General features: G+C 27.8%; 1 protein-coding gene across 1 annotated transcript in view; it reads right to left on the reverse strand.

Annotated features, from left to right (window-relative positions):
- Positions 1 to 243: 243 nt before the first annotated feature.
- LOC111621294 (hemicentin-2-like) overlaps positions 244 to 22,647 on the reverse strand; it is a 261,961-nt gene continuing 239,557 nt past the window's right edge. Inside the window, exons 7-14 of the mRNA XM_023363380.1 lie at positions 18,902 to 19,189; positions 14,658 to 14,960; positions 10,932 to 11,060; positions 8,689 to 8,716; positions 8,260 to 8,354; positions 6,062 to 6,201; positions 5,214 to 5,454; positions 244 to 1,855 (exon numbers count right to left, since the gene is read on the reverse strand). Of these exons, the coding sequence (XP_023219148.1) occupies positions 5,245 to 5,454; positions 6,062 to 6,201; positions 8,260 to 8,354; positions 8,689 to 8,716; positions 10,932 to 11,060; positions 14,658 to 14,960; positions 18,902 to 19,189 (1,193 nt within the window). The 3' untranslated portion in view covers positions 244 to 1,855; positions 5,214 to 5,244. The remainder of the gene's footprint in view (positions 1,856 to 5,213; positions 5,455 to 6,061; positions 6,202 to 8,259; positions 8,355 to 8,688; positions 8,717 to 10,931; positions 11,061 to 14,657; positions 14,961 to 18,901; positions 19,190 to 22,647) is intronic.

Raw genomic sequence — 22,647 nt, forward strand, 5'->3', positions numbered from 1 at the left:
TTAAAATGTTTTTAAATATAATCAAAATCATCCAATTCATTTAATTTTCTACAATAATATAATTTTATAACGCTTTTCAATCATTTAAAAATGCTAATTCAGAATTGCTTTTACTGTATCACTGAAAAATTTTTTAATAGTGCAAAACATAAAAATTCAGAAAACCAAATAAAAATTTAATCCAAAATTAATTAAAAAACATATTTTAACTTAAGTAAGAGCTCAAATCGGAAATATCTGCAAAGAAACAGGTGCAATGCAGAGAAGCAACTTATAGTTAAGATAAGAAGACATAAAGAAATTCCTCCTTGATTAATTCACTTTTTATGCAAAAAAATGCATAAAATTATTATTTGTAACGATAAATAATCTTCTCACAACACCAAAAATGATATAATTTGAATCTCTAACATTCGACTCGTTTTATATTTTTTTGATAATTTTCACACCCCTAATCTTCACACCCTGTCAACAGTTCTACTTCAATTTATTGAGTTAGAAAAATCATTGTAAAAGTTTAATTTATACGCACTTTATTATAATTATTATTTTAAAAAAATATATTTAAATTATTGGTGAAATTATTTTCGGAAGACGTGATTTTATTATGACAATGGAAGGATACACAATACATACAAAAAACACTCCATTAAGAGAGCATACATTGTTTTTCTTCTGTTGAAAAAATGAACGATTAATGAAAAATGTCACACGGGAGATTACAGAAAACAAACAAAAAATATCATTTGTTGTCTTTACAATGTTTAAAATGACGTCATCCAATGTGGAACCAATGTAGACAAAGCTCTTTTTTTTAAAATTTTTCCAATTTTTTTATTTTTATTTTAGTTATTAAATTTATAACATCGTGACGAAATTATATCACACAAAAATTTGCTAATAGTCAGGGTGTGGTCAATTATATCCAAATTTACCTCCACCCATTTTGCTACTTGTTTTAAAAAAGTAGCATTCGTATATTAGCAGTATAATATATATATTTATATGTATATATAATTTATTTTTTGTTTGAAAACTAGTATAAAAAGTGTTTTAATATTGTATTTTTTTAATATTCAAAGAGCGTAAATCACGATTAACAATAAAATTAAATATATATTGGTCCATTTCGAGGGGGTTTTTCTTTTTACCAAATTGTACGTTGCTTTAAAGAATCAAGAAGATCTGATGGATTTTTTGGGGGTTTAATGTAATAGCAACATTGGTTCACAAGATTTTATGATTTTTTTGAGAATTTTTCTTATCAAGATCGCTAAAAATCATTTTATAAGAGGGTTTACAATGACCACAATATGGTTTATGGTTGATCCCAGTTTGAGTCATGTTCTGGGAGTGGTTTCTCTGCTTCACTTTTTGGCAACTTCTAGCAATTTTTTTGACTATATACGTGGTTCCTCTGCTTGAGGGTGGTGTATATTTTTCATTTTTTCTGCACTGCAAGAGGTAGATGGCACTAATTTGTTTTGCGCTCGGCGCAATAAGTTTGTTTTCTTTTTGATCTGTGCAGCGACGATGCATAGAACATTCTTCTAAAAGTTGTAAAATCTTCTTCTCTTCGACTTGGCTACAACTCTCTTCCAGATATAAATATTGTTTATTTATTTATTTATTTGTTTGTTTGTTTTTGGTTGATTTTTTCCCTTAATTATTTTTTTAAATATACTAATGTCATTTTATGGCAGCAACTGTTCAACAGTTGATTCAGGCACAGGTCAAGGATCATCTTGGCATTTTATTTTTATCTCAGGATAGATCCCAGAAAACTGTGTTATGCACAGGCAAAAAAAGAAAGGAAAGTCAAAATTCGACTGGCCTTGTTGAAAGTATTATTTTCCTGTAAATAAAAAATAAATTAACATGTTTTATTAAGTAAATTGTTGATTTAGAGAAATATTATGAAACGGCATGAAGAAAAATGCACATTTTATCAGTCAATATCACGTGTGTTACTGCGCGTTATGTGAAAATGTTTTCTTATGTAGCTCAATAATTTAATGATAACTTTCATAAGCATGTATTAGTGCATAAATAGTAGCTTGTACTAGTGTATTTAGTGTATACTGATATTTAAGTTGTAGTATACAGATTATTAATACATAAACTCTTAGTGCACAAACTATTAATGCACTAATCAGTCCATACGAGAAGGGGGTGCAGCCAGGGTCCATCAGAGGAGAAAAAAATAACAGAATTGTCAATTTTCTCATTATTCTTTCAAATAACTTTGGCCATGGACTAACATTTATACTAGATTATTTTTCTACTTTATTATCATTATGTGATTTGAATAAGGAGGGTCTCAGAAACGAAGACCCTGGCACTAACCAAAGATGGACCTTGTCTCGGGGGCAAAATATATACGATTTGGAGAAACTAACCAATCAATTCATTAATTAAAGAGATGTTTCTTTAATTGTATTCACGACAGTGAATAATAAACACAAAAACAAGCGAACTCAACTGTGTTATAAAATGTGACATCTGACCACTGTCTGTGGATGCACGAACTTATATATAGTGTATACCAGTGCACACAAGCTTAATGTGTACACTGTTATCGAACAAACTGCATTTCAGAAACATATTACATAAAATATGATGACACAAACAATAGTTTATGTATGACTTGTCGTCTCTCTCTGTAACTACATTTTGAGAACTATAATAGTATATTGCATGCATTAGTGTGCAGGTTATCATTTATGCACTAAAGTATGCTACGTATTCTATTTTAAAATAGTTAATTACTTGAGTTTGAACATTAACGTGTTATCTATGATGAAACTATGATGAAAATCTTTGATTTACACATGAAATATATGGGATAGTAAACCACCACGTCTATTCTAATCACAGATAATAAACATTTATTACTACTAATGATAATGATGAGATATACGATCTGTAATGATAATGATGAGAGAGAAGTTCAAAGTGGCATCCATAACATTAGAGATGGTGTAAGATAAACCCTATAACAATATAAAGTAACTTTCAATTGTATTTTTCTTAATTCCTTTATAAAATCATACCATATGCTTCCCATAAGTAAATTCTACTAACATAATTTCCACTTTTCAAGTAGAAAACTCCCTTTAAAAGCCACAAATAGTGAATGTAGCTCGTAACCTACCAGTTCATAAAACTTGTATTTAACTACGAAATAAGAATTTCTTACGCAAAAATGTGCACTTTTCTTATATAAATAATAAAATAATTTAAAATTTAATCAGTAAGAATTTGAATTTAATTAATTTTTTTACAAAATCTTAATAATAATTTGCCAGAAAATCTGACTTACTAAAACTTAAAATATTTAAAGTAAAACTTATAATATATTTATTGCTTAAAAGTTAGTAAAGATATTTATAGATAAAAGTATAAAATTACGATATATATATCCTGATAATGAGCCAGTATAGAGCTTAGTAAAGTGTTAAAGTATCGTGGTTTGACTTTGTATAAATTCATGTATAATGGGAAAAGCAATAAAACTTCATACGAGAAAATAAAAGTTTAAAGTGGTTTAAGCTTTTACAAATTCTAAAACGTTAGAAAAATAAAAAAGAAGAAAGTGTTAAATCGTTTCTGTACCTTAGTTTCAAGTGAAGCGAAGAAAGCAAGATAGAAGGACTTTAGTTTAATGGTTGGAATAGGCTTTTAAATGCTCATGAGGATCGTATTCTTCACTAAGAGTAGAAAAGAAAAAAGTAATAATAAAAAGAAAATAAAAAAATCGATGAGAAACATCACGAGTGCGGGTACTAGAAAATGAACAGAAAACATTAACTCTATGTCAGCAAGTAGGCCACAAAGTCGATTCCTTGTAATGGTAATTGAAGCAAAAATTCTACTACTAGAGATACAAACCGCTGCTATCTACAATAGTAAAAAGTAAAGGAAGAAAATAAATCGTATCTACTAGAGCAGAAAACTTCATACTTTTTTCTCGCAGTTGTAAACTGTTTAGTTTAGTTTTCTTATATATAAAAAATATTTTAAAAAGTTAAACTGAAGCATTACTAATCAACAGGGACTATCAGGATTTGTATGATCTTAGTTTACAGATGAAACTATGACTTTCAATAGCAAATATTAGTAGCATTCACTTAAATTATATAAGGTTTGTAAGGATTTTAGCCCTACTAGCAAACTGAGTAACTGATCTATAATATGGTAGTGTAGTGCTAGCTATGAGAGTGCAGTGCTAACTGTATCACAGCTTTAGATAATGCAATATTGCATTTTCTAGTATCTTATGCAACTATTACGAAACTAAAAATGTAGTTTATAGTGTCATATCTCACTACCTGGGAACGTAACATTGCATTTCTCAGTACACAAATATAATTGGTCCTAATGTATTTTTCATAATTCACAAACACAAAATACGACCTCATATTATACTACTGATTTAATTAATTACTAATTACTTGCTAACCAAGTTATTAATTAATTACTAACGTTACATCACACACTCGTAATTTAGTTAATTGCTAACATTGCATCTTGTATTAATGACATATTTAACTATTTATATTGCATCACTACAAATTTGTTTCATTACTGATTGCATTTCCCTTATTTACAGCTGATTACATTAAGAATTAATTGCATCTTCCATTTCTAAAGTGGTTAATTTACAGTTATTGCATCTTATATCACTATCTATTTATTAAATTTGCATCTTTCATAAGCATCTTTCCAATTATTTAACATTATTAATACATAGCATCTTCATCTTCTAAATAAAGATGCTACAACAACAAATGTTTTAGAGAAATTTATAGAACTTTGCCTTGACAAAATTTACGAAATTTTTATGAAGTTTTAAAAGTGCCATTTATAAAATTTTTATATAATAATATTTTATTCAAAATTTAATTTTTTATCTACGTAAAAGATAACAGAAAGACCTCGAAGCTATTATAAAACGAACAAAAGTTCAGATGAAATTTTAATGTTATAGGCTAGTATACACTTAAAATAATTATTTTTAATAAAAAAACGAAATTTTTTATAAGTTATTTCATGAAAAAGCAGTATATAAAAGGTAGATGTATGTTAGAGACTGCGCTTCACCCTCCCTTATGAAGTACCTCCGTAGTGATAGAAGAGCTTAGAAGTAGAAAGTTTTGCTGTCAGCTTGCCAGCTTTCCTTTACAAAAATTTGCATATTTATAACTTTATACCTGATTTTTTTTACAGATTATAAAGCCTTAGTCACACTTCTGTTTGTCTGCTTGACATCAACGGTAAAGTTGCATTGCTTTCATCTGTGAGAGAAGTTTTGGATGTGTACCTCGAGTTGCATTTCTGCGTTTTAGTTGGAACATCTTCCGGTGATGCTGTTCCTGGTGAAGAGATGCTTGGAGGTCGACTGGATGGCGATACAGATACATTACAGTCCAACGATTCCTTATCTTCTATAGGCTAGAATGGGATTATTTATAAGTTAGTAAAGGAACAATCTTCTAAATTTTTCTACTATATTATTAAATATATAGATATATATAAATATAAAATAAATAAATAGAAAAACGAAAAAACAAATGACAAATGGCAAAGTGGAGAGTTTTTGGAAAAGGTAATGGAGGTGTTATTTTGTGACTATAGGCTGTCATCTCTTGGCTGTCAAACACGTCGAACCTTCAGGCAATTTGGTGCTATCTAAAAACAATGTCAAATTTTATCGTTATATTTTCTATTTTTCTTCCGTTGCACATTTTCTATCCTGTTTCCTACATTTTTTTACTCTATAGCAGCACCCTTCTTCTCTATCATACTTTCAGGAGCAACTAGACTTATACGTGATGAGACTTCAAACGCTTCCATTTCTTCTTTATTGACATTTAAAAATTGTATTTCGTGTGATATTTTCTTAAAATTTTAACAGAAAAATATATAAAAAATTCCTATTTTCTAAAAGAGGAATATAAAAGTTAACTACACAATTCTACCTTAATTTAAACTTTAAAAGATAAAAAAATTAAACAGGGGGAAAAATATATATATATATAATTTTATAAAAAAAAATTACCACATTTAGGATTGATTTTGTAACCAAATCGCAGTCAGGATTTGTCTGAAATTTCTTCCATCCTACACAATTACTATTAATAAACATTAATCCTCCATCACCATCTTTTCTCTCACCATTTGTTGTAACCATACCATTGCCTAAAAATCAGCAAAAGAAGAAAAAAAATTAATTAAATTTAATTTTAAAAAATAAATTCCAAAAAATTTAAGTTAATATTTATTTTGTAGAAAAATAATTTCTTAAATTTATCATTTTCTTAGTTGATGATGATGTTGGAACAATTAATTATCTTAAAGTTGCACCAATTTAATTTGCATTTTTATTTTTTGGGGATAAATTTTTTGGAAAGGGGATTTTTTTTTTAGATTTTTCTTCTTGTTTACTAGAAAGGATACATTTATAATTCACTTCCTATCTTGCAACAGCATGCAGTATTTTATTATTGAGGGATAAATCCATATTGTCTTAAAACTTTCAATTCGTTGTTGTCTCCTTGTTCTCGAATGTTTTTGTCCATCGTTTCATTTATTTTCGGATGTTTAAAATTGACAGAAGATATTTCCAAACAAAAGCTACTTCTGTTTACTTTAGTTTAACAACAGGAAAAAAACGAAATACATAAAAATATATATTTCTATATTTTTATTCAATTTCCAATTTTATTTTATGTACGTAGAAAATTGACTTTAGTATCTATTGGGAATATAAAAAATGTTGAAAAATTGTAAAAAAATAAAGCAAAATAAAATAATTTTAAATTAGTATTATAGAAAATTATAATTAAAATTAAATATTCAGAATGTGAATTTTTTTTATTGAGGTTAATTACTTTGCTTAATTTTTAAAGGGAAAATTAATAAATATTTTACATGAAAAAAGTATGAAATTTTATATAAAATGCTTGCTAATTTGCATATTCTTAAGAAAAATTGGCAGAAGGATACTAATGATGCTATGTGATGTTAAATTGTTAAGTGTTTATAAATATCACTGTCATCATCAGTATCAAGACACTTGGTGCTTCAAAGTGTCAAGTAGTTAAATAATTAAACCAATGGCTTAGTTCGTTACACATCTGTTTGCTTACGTAACTGCTTGCCACCTGAAGCACCCCTCTATTTTTCTATCAAAGTTTCATAGCAGCTAATTCGCATACTTTACTCTTAAGAGATTATAATAGAGAAGTAGTGCAGATACTGATGATCCTAGTAATATTGAGTTGTTATTAACAGCCCTATTATTATTATCATCATCTGTGCTAACGCTGATCCTCATCAAAGTATTTAACATTACAGAGAAGTATGTAAATTAGGTCTGTCTTAAGATTATTTTTATATAAAATATCTAAGTTCCAGTTTAATGCATTTTATACAACATCATTGTATTTTTTATTGAATTTGTATAGAATTTTGTAAGCTAATTTGAATATATATCCTTCTACTCTTAAAGAACATCGCTAAAAGAATAGCATAAATGATGATGCTGATCCCTATCAGCATCTACACTAGCATCAGTGATATTGATTCGTTAAGTGAATATAATTGCTATCATCATTATCACTATTAAAATCATTCCACTTATCATTATCAATAACAGCTCTAATCTTCATCATCAAAATTTAATAAGTGATCATGTAGATTAATAATGATAAATTGATGATTATAATAATAAAGATATAGCAATAATAATTGTCAATATTATTAAGCAATTAGCATATTATTAATAATGTAATAAACATAATATAAGCTAAATATACTTTCATAACATCATAAGCTCTCTATAGATTATTGTGTACAGTATAATGCAATATGTAATGTCCTCTTTTATAATATAGTGTGCATTTGTACATCAGTACTGTATTATATAAATTAAGCTACAGTTTAAGTTAATTGAGTTAGTTGGATGGTTTATTTAAGCAATAAAGTACAGAATATTGTAAATTCTGTAACTGAAACCATATAACATGCTAAATAAGCAAATGATATTCTTAAAAATAAATTTAAAAAAACAGTAATTTTACAGTAAAAAAGTTTTATTTATTAAAAAAAAACAACATAGGCTTTAACTTATAAGCGAATGATCACTTTCAAGATAACATAACAGTAACAGTGTTTGCACTTGTAGTAGCATCAGTAGCAAAATTTGTAGCAGTAGCAGTGAAGAAAAATTACTAGACAGAAGACAAATGAATTTACCTGTTATTAAGACAGGAAGCTTTTCTTCTCCTCTTCCAGTACAAGCACAAACGTCACATCCGTCATCAGGAAAAGCAGGAGCTGATGATGGTGACCTAAAAAAAAATACAAGCAAATCATTTATGTAGAAGCGTTAAAATAAAATAACTGATTTTTGAATGATTAAAATGTAATTTGATACTATCAAAATATAAGAAGAATAGATTAGTTTTCAGTATCTTGGTTTTTTAATACGTATCCAATGATAAAATTTTCGATTTGCAAACTCTATACTTGGCCTTATAGTAAGAAAGAATAGGGTTTCAAATCACAAATGATATGCAAGACTGACAAATATATATATATATTCTTTTTTTCACTTGTTTAAATTAGCTTTTTGTTATTCCATTCTAGAATAATCTAAAATAAGAAAAAAGGGGATCAACTTACTTGCAAGAAGCCATCGTTTGTGAAGCAGCTGTTCAGAAAAAAATGGCAAAAAAAAAATTATATTTGTAATCAATAAATAGTTTTCTTAGTGAAAAATATTTTATTTTCTACTTATTTATTCTAAAAAGAGAAAATACAAATAATAATAATAATAAAATATAAAGGAAAAAATCTAAAAACTTTCATAGTAATATACAATCGATTGAAGAAAGTGGAAGTATTGTGGTTTTTTTGTTTTGTTTTATTTTTTATAAAATAAAATAAAAATAAACTTTTTAGATTTTTAATTTTATTTTTTAATATAAAATTACTTTGTTTATAATAAATTAAAGATTTAAAATTACAATTTTTTAGTAATTTAAAAAAAAAAATCTAACTGTAACGATATGCTTTGCGTAATGATTTATAATACAAGGATGATGGTAAATTTAATATTCATTTATAATAGAATAGAGAATAATTAAGATAATTATAATTATGTTATATTGTAATTATTACCTATGCTACCATAGTAGCATTACATTCACCATGGCATAGGCCTATAACAATACTTATACTGCTTGCTATGGAAGTAATATCGTTCGTATAAAGTACTAAATGTTTCGAGCATCTTAGTAACAGTCAACATATAATACCGTGATAATTATTATAGTATAAAACAGATGCTACTTTATAGCATCATAATAGTAACATTTCAACAATGATACATTGATATAATAATGCAATACACACTTACAGTACGATCTGTAGTAAGTACTGATATAGTAAGCTGTGTTACTGTATAATATAGTTTACATAATAGCATAAATTATATTGTAACATACTTTAATAGCTATAGTTTACTATCGTAAAGTAGTACATAGCAGGACACTATAAGTTAGATTAACTTTGTTGCTTAAACAATATGTAGTATAATGAATTCGAACACTTGGCATTCTTTTATCTTTATTTTCATTTAATTTAATTAAGCAACAAAGAAGACTTACGACACGGTTTCGGATTATCAAACAGTTAAGCTGTGTATTAGCATTATTCACAAGTTATTAAGTAATAGTGCCTCAATTAAACTGCGTATTAAGTATATTGTAGTAGCTGCAAAGTATTACTTACTGTCAGTAGTATACTAAGCCTTTTCAAATTACAGTAGAATACTAAGCACACTAACAGAGCATTAAAAAAAGTAATGTATTAGATACAGTAGCATATACTTACCGTAGCAAGCATAGCTTAAGTAATACAGTATAGTACAGTAGCAAGAATAAGCATATTATAACCATAGCATAGCAAGTATAAACATAGTATAACCTTAATATACAAGTATAATATAGTTAACAGCAAAATATTGTTAGGTAAGACACTATATAATCATAAATAAATAAATTACTAACATTTAACCAATTTATTAAGACTACACAACTTTCAAAAAATTTTCCTAGTTCTAGAGAAAAAAAAAGCAGATAAATAATTTTCATATAAAATTGGATAAAAACAAACACTAAGTTTTTAACAGATTTTCATTTACTACTCTTTCAACAAAAATAAATAATTTAAACGTGTTTCACACATTCTTAGATTCCTCCATCTAAAAATGGAGTTAGATCCGCTTTAAACATAAAATTCCATCAAAACAGCTTTACTACACTCGAACAATAGCAATATTTAAAAGCTGTTAAACATTAAAATCGCCGAAAAAATAGATAATACTTTAAATATTAAAACGAATTTTACTTTTTTTAAATTTTGCTTTTTACTTTAGCCGATTTCAACGGATCTTATCAAAGACCATTCTTGTATCATGCCATAGAGAAAAAGCATTGCAATTGTACTTCCATCAATATATATATATATATATATAGAANTACATAAAAGTAAACTTGCAAACAAAATTTATAGACAAAATATTTATATATTTTGCATTAAAAATAATCTAAAATTTAAGGAAAATTTTACAAAAGAAAATTAAAATAATTCAATGGGAAAAATTAAAAATTCAAGGGAGAAAGTGCATCAACTCACGTAATTTCCATGAAATTAATGTATTTTTTTATAAAAAATATAAAAAATTTTAAAAAATGAATTCAAGAAAAAATACACCAATTCACGTAATTTCCATAAAATTAGCATCTTTTTATAGAAAAAATTAGAAAATTCAAGAAAAAATACAGCAATTCACGTAATTTTTCATAAAATTAAAGTATTTTTATATGGAAAAAAATAATAATTATGATGAAAAAAATACTTACTTTTTATGGCATGATGTCTGTTTCTTGTTTTCATATAAAGAACAACAAAGAGAGCGACTGAGATTAATCCTACTACTATAGCAATAAGAACCCAGAGGTAGGGATTTATGTTGAGCTGCCATACATCATCTAAACATACCAAACAAAGTAGAAAAGATATAAGTAGGAAAACAAACACAGCAACTTATAATGCTACTGTAGTAACATTAATTATTCTGTGAATGGTTTTATTATGTTAATTATAAAACTTAATTTAACCAAACCCCGAAAATTTTTATACCACTTATCCAAGATTGCTTGGCAATTTCTTTTAATTGTAGCTTGTGTTTATATATATATACTTAGTAAATGAGTAGAGCGCCTTTTTCTCTTCTAGCGTTAGAAAAAAAGGGGTGTTCAATTTCGGTTAGTTTGATGGTAAATCTTCATGCTAGATACTTTGTAGCATCTTGGGAAATTGCTCTCTAGTGTTATAGCTCTCTTAGGACATAAAACTACTTCAGTATTTCTATTTTCGTTCCATTAAAGTGAAGTTGTATTTTCGATACTCTTTTGTATCGTTTGAGGACATCTACTGGGTGACAAATACTATTTGACAAATCTCTGTTGAACTCTAACTTGTGCTACTACCTAAATAACTGTATAGTATCAATGCCTTATTGTAGAATAATCAATATAACGGTACTATATTAAACCTCTATTGTTATTTCACGTGATTAATACCAATAATTCCAGTCTTTGTTACTATAGTAGTAGTAAATAATCATAAAATGTAACCAGTATGCTGCTTTAACAATAACCATATCATACAGTAGAAGTGCCCACCAATATGCGAACGAATAAACTACAACTGTACTGGAAGCTGTTTGCATGTTTGCTTCTGTCCAACGTGCTGGTCACGTTGGTCAGACGCGAGTTTACCCGGTTTTCTTCACGTGTCTAATATCTATATTAGAAGCCAGAGGAAGACCTCCTAGGAAGCACTTTCCTTATGTGTTGTTCTTCCTTATCCCATCATTAAGTACACATTTTAATCAAAAAAGTAAAGAAATGATATTCAAAATGCAAATCTTAGAACACACAAATCTCATTTTTAAGATTTAAACTCTCGCCCTTTTAGAAAATATCTTGTCTTTTGGTTACTTTGTCTAAAATCTGAACCCATTCCCTTTTTGAGAATATATTGATTTTCAGTGAGATCCACCGGTTACACTCTGAATTTAGCAGCTTTGATTAAAAATTCGAATCCATTCTCTCTAGCATCCTCTACTAGTATCTGGGCCCACGCTCCTCTTTGCATAGCATATTTTGTTATATAGCAGCATCGATTAAGGTTTGGACCACGTTCTTTCGAATAACATATTGAATGTTTAGCAACATTTATTACGATTCGAACCTATGCACTTTGGAGCAATACACCGAATGTTTAAGTGGGGGTATTTACTTATAATTTCTTACATTTATCATTAGAAATGATGGTAGGATTATAATATTATATACAGTAGCGTAACTAGCACTGATATTGAGGAGGACCCAAATTAGAACGTGCATATTATTCAACCCTGTAACACTGGATATAATCACTCGCGCGGTAAATAAACAGTAAGCTCTTGGGTGTTTTGTGAAGTTTTGTCACATTCAAATTCACTTTTTACTTACATACAGTCAACAAGGAGGGCCTAGAGCCTGTAGTCTGGTTGACCGTATGAGCCAAGTCCTTCCACGTATAATTGTATAGGAAATAGGAAAATCTGATAGAAACACGATATAAATTATATATTCAGGTAATTATTTTGGGAAGTAATAAATAAGTTTTAGAAATTTTTAGAGTTTAAATTCAATTTTTAANTCTAGAAATACTCTTATAAATATTTTTTAATAATCTTATAATTTTTTACTACAGATTTATTTTAAAATTAATCAGAATTTTATAATATTTTCCAAAATAATCAATGATGCATTGATGCATCTGTCTGTTTCTTGTTTTCATATAAAGAACAACAAAGAGAGCGACTGAGATTAATCCTACTACTATAGCAATAAGAACCCAGAGGTAGGGATTTATGTTGAGCTGCCATACATCATCTAAACATACCAAACAAAGTAGAAAAGATATAAGTAGGAAAACAAACACAGCAACTTATAATGCTACTGTAGTAACATTAATTATTCTGTGAATGGTTTTATTATGTTAATTATAAAACTTAATTTAACCAAACCCCGAAAATTTTTATACCACTTATCCAAGATTGCTTGGCAATTTCTTTTAATTGTAGCTTGTGTTTATATATATATACTTAGTAAATGAGTAGAGCGCCTTTTTCTCTTCTAGCGTTAGAAAAAAAGGGGTGTTCAATTTCGGTTAGTTTGATGGTAAATCTTCATGCTAGATACTTTGTAGCATCTTGGGAAATTGCTCTCTAGTGTTATAGCTCTCTTAGGACATAAAACTACTTCAGTATTTCTATTTTCGTTCCATTAAAGTGAAGTTGTATTTTCGATACTCTTTTGTATCGTTTGAGGACATCTACTGGGTGACAAATACTATTTGACAAATCTCTGTTGAACTCTAACTTGTGCTACTACCTAAATAACTGTATAGTATCAATGCCTTATTGTAGAATAATCAATATAACGGTACTATATTAAACCTCTATTGTTATTTCACGTGATTAATACCAATAATTCCAGTCTTTGTTACTATAGTAGTAGTAAATAATCATAAAATGTAACCAGTATGCTGCTTTAACAATAACCATCCCACCAATAAGCGAACGAATAAACTACAACTGTACTGGAAGCTGTTTGCATGTTTGCTTCTGTCCAACGTGCTGGTCACGTTGGTCAGACGCGAGTTTACCCGGTTTTCTTCACGTGTCTAATATCTATATTAGAAGCCAGAGGAAGACCTCCTAGGAAGCACTTTCCTTNTACCAATAATTCCAGTCTTTGTTACTATAGTAGTAGTAAATAATCATAAAATGTAACCAGTATGCTGCTTTAACAATAACCATATCATACAGTAGCGCATCAATAAGATGCTGCTAAAATACCCAGCACGAGTTGCTTAACTTTCCCGGCAACATTTAAAATTTTGGTGGCTCCATCTATTATAATATTTTAAATTTTTAAAAACTTTTCATATTTTAATTATTAGAAAATGGCAAAAAGTTTAATCTTCAGGGTATGGATGGGTTTTATAAAAAATTGTAAACGCTAATAATGAGTAAAATCTTCATTAAATCCGAACGTACTTGAGATACGACACACGCCCCTACCTTTACCTTCCCACCACTTGACGTTTAACCACAAAAATTTAATAGCATCAATCTCCCTAATACACAAATCTCCCTTCAAAATTTCAGAAATTTTTGACAAAAGGCACGTGAGTTATTAAGCTTCAAAGTGGGTGAACAAAATTGTGCACTAACATCCATACATATAGAAAAACCCTCGAATTTTTTGCATTTCTGGACATTTTAAGGTGTCCAAATCCAAAAATGTAAAAATCTTGGGCGAGGGACGTTTTTGACCGATCACCATACTTTCTCACTGTTATGCATAACAGAGCCGGGAAAGTAATATAATAGCATAATGTATACAACAATGAGAGAGTCGTATTCTTACTACAGCAGTAGCAACGTACCACCATATAGAAGTGAAGTTATTCACATGTTAAGAGCTATAAATCGAAGTTGATATCAAAAAGAAGAGAGTACATCTCACCTTTCTGTGTCTGACTTTCTGGTGTAGGATGGGTTCCCACTCTGAGGGTGACAGGTACACTAGTGCCTTTGGCATTGCCCGAATACACAGTCACTTGGAATATTGTATTGGAAGGCAAACCTCGAGCCACAAAACTTGGTCTGTCAGCAGAGATATTAGCTCGAAGTTGGTCTGTGGCAGCTTCTCTCACCTCCATATAAAAGTGTTGTGCCAGACCACCGTCGTCTCCTTCGGCACAATGAAGCAGAAAAGAATGTTCCGTTTCACTGTTAATGGAGCAGTTTCGTACCATTCCTGGTACCCCTAAAAAATAAATAAATAAATAAAATTCCATATGATACTTCACGTGTTAAAGTATGGATTTAAAAAATATGTGTGAAAAAAACACATTTTCCCCCAAAAATTTCAAAAAGGTACTATTTTAAGAAAAAACATCGTCACAAATTCGAGTTACAATTTTTAATCATATTTTAAATTTATTTAATTTAAAATATGATTAAATCGAGAGCATATATTTTAAATTATTAAAATTCGACATCAAGAGCGTATATTTTAAATTAAAGTTATTTAATTTAAAATATATTTTAATATGATATATGCTCTCGATTTCAAATTAGTAGTGTCTTGCCCCTGTACATCATACTTTTCCTGACAACAACGGAGTCGTGTCTATCATATATGTAACTCCGTTGGGGAGAATTTTTGAATTAGAATCACGTGACTTCTGGTCTATGCAGGAAGTTTCTATTAATCGCGACCTCAAGCCCCAAAGACTCGACTTTCATCTGTCAAATAACATTTTCGAGATTAAAAAGGGACAGACAGTGGGAATTCATAGGTCACCAGTTTTTTCAAATTGCAGCCCAATAATCATCAGTAATATCTTCAGATAAGTTTCTAGAAATACTCTTATAAATATTTTTTAATAATCTTATAATTTTTTACTACAGATTTATTTTAAAATTAATCAGAATTTTATAATANATTTTTAAATAAATTTCCAATGTAAACACGTTTTGTTTTTATAAAATTTTGCTCATAAGACAGTAAAATTTTTTTTTGTAAAATATAAAGTGTAAAGGTTTTAAAAGTTAATTCCAAAATTGACACATTATTTTTCATTTAAACAAAATTCAAATCTGAGAATAAGTAATAATAAAATAAAATTTTGTAAAGATTGCAAATTTAAAAAGAAATTTGAAATTAAAAATTACCTAAGCATACAAAACTAAAATTATAAATTTTTGAAAACTGCAAAACTTAGATTGTAAATTTGAAAAAAAAATTCCAAAATAACAAACAGAAAAATGACAGTAAATCTGATAAAAATTCAGAACTGAAAAACAGAAAGTATAAATTTTGTAAAAATGCAAGTCTAAAGCATGCAAAAATTAAATTAAATTTGATTAAAATTCAGAACTAAAAAACTGTATACGTAAATTTTGTAAAAATACAATGTTAAAAATACAAAAATAAAAATAAATTTTATAACAATGTAAACTTTTTACATAAAATATACAAAACTGAAAGTGAAAATTTTATAAAAATGCGAGCCTAAAAACACAAAAAACACAAAAATAAAAGTAAATATTATAATAATAATGCAAAACAAAAAAATTGAAAGTGTAAATTTTGTAAAAATGCAAATGAAAAAGCGCATAAATATTTCTAAAAGTTTATACTTTAAACAATTTTATACATTAATATTAAATTTTTTGCAAGAAAGACACTTCTGACTTTTTTCTTTTCGGATTTTTCTGATTATTTTTTAATTATTTTATTATTTTCCAAAGCGTTTCATACTTTAAAGAATTTTTGATCAGCTAACGTAACTTTTCCTTAATGAATTTTTAAACTTGTTTAAGAATACTTTTAAACCAGTTCAAACAATATTAATTTATAATAAAAGTATATATTATAAATCTATTAACACTATCAGAGAATATAAATTTATACGTTTTACTTACACATTTTAAAAACAATTTAAATTAATTTAATTAAATTTTTTTACAGAATTTTAAAATAAATTAATAAAGTCTAAAAAATATGTTCTAAGAACCATTAAAAATAATTTTTAATTAGTTTGAAATGGCTTTGAACAGATTTTATGCAGTTAATTTATTTATAAAAATAATTTTAATTATTCAAAATTCATTTCTTAAAGTAAAATTTATTGTAAGATACTTTAAAAATTGAATTTTTTAATATTTAAAATTGTTGTTTAAGAATTAAAACTAATATTTTATATATTTTGCTTACTTTGTAAAAGTGTAAATTTTTAGAAAAGTTCTATAAATTTTAGATAATTTTTAAAGAAAAATTAAAAACTGACAGAAAATTAAATTTTAAAAATATTTTAAGCATTTATTTACATTCAAAATATTTATTTTTTGAATAAATATTTTGCGGTTTAATATTTTTTTTCTTCCGATTATTTCAACAGGAAACTGTAATTTTACTCGAAAGAACAACTTAAACTTCTAACTTGCTGTGGTGACATAATTGAAAAAAAAAAGTTTTTTTCTGTTGAAAATTATCAAAAAGTCGCATTTTCCTTCAGTCTAAAAGTTTGTTCAGCAAGAAAATATTGTTAAAAATTTTTTAAACTAAAGAAAATTTTCAAGAGTAAACATGTGTAAGTGCTGTTAAACGTTTCCTGTTGAACGTATATTATTGATAATAGTAATAATTTTAAAAAATCTGATGAGAAATTCTATTATTTTTCAATTTTTAACAATATTTTAAAGAAATTTTCAACGTAATATTTGTAGATTTTTTTTAAAAAAGAAGCAAACAGTAATCAGCATTTAATTTCATAGCATAATATCACTATTAGTGGCTCAATCATGCTTGAGACTATGCAAAATACCTTGAAAATTACGGAAAAAATATTTGATTTTTAAGTATAATCAAGTAAAATTGAATCGAAATGATCCTATTTTCTGTTGTTTGGTAGCATCGATGGATCTTATAATGATCGAAGCGATAGGGAGTTCTTTCTTCTGACAAATAAAAGCAATTCCTTACACCTGTCGCAGTATCATTCCATTCTCCGTCTATGTAGACCGTAAAATAGCCCCATTTACCTCTAAACCTTTTTATAAAATCTATCCCAAAACAATAGATCTGTAACTCTACACAATAATATAACTCCATATTGAATTTTCTTCTTGGATAATCTCCAATTTTCCCCCCTCTTCTTCTATACGTATGCATGCAGAATATGATTTATTTCTTTAAAAATTCTTTCGTAATTATTGTTTAAAATATATAATGTTTTTCTCTAAAAGTTCTACTAAAAATACAGAAAATAATTTTGTATTTTTTTTTTTTGGAAAATTTTTGATTAAGTTGCTTCTGAAATTAAATAGTTAAGAATTTTTTTTAGAATTTCTGCTAGTCTTTCGAGCTTAAAATGATATAAAAACTTAATTTTAATTGAATTTCCTTGTTCATAAATATGTTTTTATTTTTTTTTTTTTGGTCAAAATTTCTTTAAATTTTATGTATTTTATATAGATTTTATTCACTTTTTTCCATACTATAGGGATATTTGGAGCTGTTGCTGTACTTACTCAATTTAATTTTCTTGTCTTTGAACTTCTAAAAATTAAGTTTTAGCGCGACTTTTTGGAGAAATTTTAGCTTATTTATTTACTAAAAGCTTCATATATATTTTATAATTGATTTTAAGTTTGTTTTCAAATTATATTCTTTGCTAAAAATTTTTTTAGAAGTGTCATTATACATATCAATCCATACGCTCTCACAACTGGGCTTCTAAAATATTAAATTTTATGATTTTTTGGAAGAATTATCTCATAAAAATCCCACTGGAATATTTCAGAGTTTATAAATATATTTCTGGAAGATATTAACTTAAATTTTGTCTATTTAGAAAAACTTTTCAGCACGCTTCTTGCAGAGCATAAGGCATTATTAGAGTTGCTGTTACATCTCGAACTTTTTATGTTTCAGTTACTAAAAATTAAATTTCAGTACGATTTTTGCATGAATTAATGTATTTTCAAATAGATGCAATAGAAAATATATTTAACTAATCGTGTGCAGCATCGTTTATTCTTTTAGATTATTCAGAACACTTCCAGATACATTTCTGAAAAGATAATCTAGATCAAATCGTTTCTAACCTCTCATAAAAATTCTATACATCATAACAATAGTTTTATCAAGGAAAATATGTAGGAAAATTTAATTTATTTAGTTTATTTCTTGTTATATACCTGCAGGTATCACTGTGTAAGTACACGGTTCGGTCTGTAATCCAACACTATTCTTTCCCCTGCAATATAAAGTGCCGAAGTCGTGTTCAGTTCTAGGTATGTAGTTGACAACACTCCTTGTTCCAGTGCTGCGAGAAGTTAAAGCTTCTAAATTGCCTGAAGTATTATTAAATTGCCATCGAAATGTTACATCTGCAGGATCAGCTTCAACTTCACATAGGATCCTCACTGCTGAATGCAATAAAGAACCGTACAATGTCTTTTGTCCAGGTTTGCAAACAGGAGCAACTGAAAAAAAAAACAATAAAAGATTTTATAGTAAGTATTAAGAACAGAAGAAAAAGACAAAAAGAAAAAAATATAGTTTCTCCAAGTTCTAAAACTCTAAAGTGGATCACATGTTGATGTCACATATTTACACACTAGAAATGTTCTTAATTATTAAATGTACATAAAATTATGAAATTTATGCATTTTAAAGTGTGCTTTTTAAGAAAATTTCGAAAATTTTAATAATTAAGTCTTTTAATTTTTTATAAATTAAGGTTTTAAGGTGATTTTAGGGGTGTACTTACAGAATCTTTTCAATAGAAAAAGCCTATTCCTCGCGAATTCACTCTAATAATCTATATTTTAACGTAATTTTTAGTTTAAAAAATCTATTTTTAATGTATATTTTCATAAGTTATTAGTATATTAGAAGGTTGTTGTCTGTCTCTCATGCTTTATAGTTCATAAAAGTTTTCAATAGAGAATAACGGGTAGGGAGTGGTAAAATTTTCTAGGCACCATCCTTAAAATATAACAAAATATGTTATAAGTTATGAAGATCATCATTAAGTTAGATGAGAAAGGGGGTGAAGATAGTTTTAACTGTTTAAATGATAAATTTATAGAGATTTTTGTCAAATTAAGAAAGGAATTTAAAGATGTGAGCTAATTTAGAACCTATTCAAGATCATAGACCTGCTTTAAATCGATCTTAATAATCATTGTAACGAAGAACCACGAAGATCGATCCCTGATCTTAATCAATTCCTAATATTCTACAGAAACGAAAATTAGTTATGTCAGCGAAAATTCAAACTCTGATTGATGTTTGACAGTCGACAATACTCTCACTTTCTAAATTATTTGCTGACGTAATTACTTTCCCGGCTGTTACGTATAACGGGGGTATGGCAATTGGTAAAAAAAATTACCCTCAATATTTTTACAATTTTGGACTCAGGGGACCTTAAAACGTCGAGAAATGCAAAAAATTTGGGTTTTTTCTTCTGTATATATGATGCTTGTGTAGGGGGCACAATTTCACCCAATTTTAAGCTTAATAACTCCTGTGTCTTTTGTCAAAAATTTTTGAAATTTTGCATGGAATTTGTGTATTAGAGAGGAATGTTTCTAGAAATTTTCAGGAAAATTGGATCATTGCTTCGGGAGATATGGTTCACCCACTTAATATCTTCAGAACCCTATGTGAACCCTGACTTATAAATGTAATGATAGCAATTATTGGAGATGAAAACAAATAAAGAATGCTGGTAAATAGATGATAACATTAAAACATAGTCTATAGAAAAAATCATCAATCGACTACTAAAATACGAAATACAAACGCCGTAGAAGCTCATTAAATTATTAAATAAACCTTAAAATGAATAGAAAATTCCTTAGAACAATCAAAATATATGTATTTATTCAATGCAACACCTCCCTTAATTATAAGTGCAGAAGGCAGACACAAAACTCGATAAATATCAAACTCGGGAGGGTGATTAAAGATGACGTCATTTTGCTAATTACACAGAACACGTCGCGGACTTTACAAAATTTAGAGCTATGGCGTAACATCAGAAAGCAATGGCGAGTAACGGTTGAAGAGAAATCATTTAAAATTATGTGACGAAATTTGTAAAGGGTAATAACTACGCCTATTCTTCTTAATGAAGTAGCAAAACGATATTTACTCAGTCCATCAGGAAGAAGAGATAAACACGCCGCTAATCAACACGTTCCTATTATTGCTGATAAACACGTAGAGTAACGTCATACAAATCCTCTCCAATGTATAACTTAATCCCCATTTGGGTAACAATCACTAGAGAATCTAAAACAATTTGAAATGATGTCACCAGCAAAGTTTTGTTTTGACTTTTAACGTTTTAAATTCACGTATAACTTGATAAAGTGCAAAGAGTTTATTGTCTTTTGTCAGTGATTCACGACGAAAAGTGTATACGTAGCCTTTTACCTTTCTCGAGACTTTGTTTACCAATTTTGACTAAAAGAGATACAATGTGACCTCAGCTATCTTTCCCTTGCAGTAATTAGTGTATGTGTCAGTTAAAGTTGTGCTTGTTTAATTAGAGAGGATGTAATTGTTCTCGTGTTGACAGTTCGCCAATGGAGAGAACAGGTAGAGTTTAATAATACGTTTATGAACGATCTGCGATAAATGGATTTTAAGTTGTAATATGAAGTTTCGTTTATGGATAAGGGTTTGACATACACACATACTTATATATATATATATATATATATATATATATATATATGTGTGTATGTGTATGTCAAGAGTCAATATATATATATATATATATTGACTCTTGACATACACATACACACATTGGCTCTGGCTTTTATATATATTAGCTCGTCCCCCACTGAAACCTACAACAACTACACACCTATACACACACAGGCACGCACATAAATCTTGTATGTGTGTGTGTATTATATAGTATATAAATGTCAGAGCTAATTTTCACTTGTACATAAATCAATATTGACTATGAAACATAATCATCGTAAATGATTTTGATCTTTACGAAGTTATTAAAGCTATTATTGAGTTATTTACAGACGTTGTCAATCAAACTTGATATTATATAAATTTAAGAGCTATTTATAATTACTATATATAAATGCATTAGAAACTGCTCTTATATAATTATGATCCTACAGAAGTATATAACTAGGAGCCATGGAACAGCGTAACTAGGATCCAGTCGAATTTATGAAACCGAAACTCGTGGAATTTCATAAATACAGTACTATACAGCTATTCTATTAAAAATATATGGAAATACATGGGATTATGTGCAATTATATATCAAGAATTCTTTAAAATAAGGAGTCTATAGATACAACTGATTATACATTACAGCCTGGCTTATGGAAAGAATTAGATGTGGATGAAATTTTGTGTGAGTTGCATAGATAGATGTGGAGAAAATTTTAAGTCGTATATGTATAATTTCAGATAAATTTTTGTCTTTAGATATGGATCTATATTTATATTTTAGCTACTTATTTTTCTAGCCAGATTGGCTTAAGAGGTTAGTTTATTTAGAAAAATAGTCTAGGAAGAGATTCTAGGATTCAGAAATCCTAAAGTAATAATCTGAGGCTATAAAACGAAGTCTTTAATGCCCAAGAGAGCATTAAACAATCTAAAAGCGTAAAAATAGCATTTTTATTAAGTAAACGTCATTATTTATAACGCTAATTATGCTAAGATATATGATCTTTACATAACAGATATTAGTATAAATACTGACAAATATATGAAACCATTAATTCTCAAAATTTGATTAACAAATTGCATTATAAATATTTTTATAATTGCATTTTTACATTTCTAATTCTCATTTTTATTGATTTATGCTAACATAAAAGCTCTTACAATCTCGTGACAGAAGTCCAAACATTAATCCAGTGTTGATAAGTAACTTCTCGTGACTCAT

This window comes from Centruroides sculpturatus, unplaced genomic scaffold (genome assembly GCF_000671375.1).
Source record: "Centruroides sculpturatus isolate CEXI.00-Female unplaced genomic scaffold, Cexi_2.0 scaffold86, whole genome shotgun sequence".
In the NCBI taxonomy this organism is placed as follows: Eukaryota; Metazoa; Arthropoda; class Arachnida; order Scorpiones; family Buthidae; genus Centruroides; species Centruroides sculpturatus.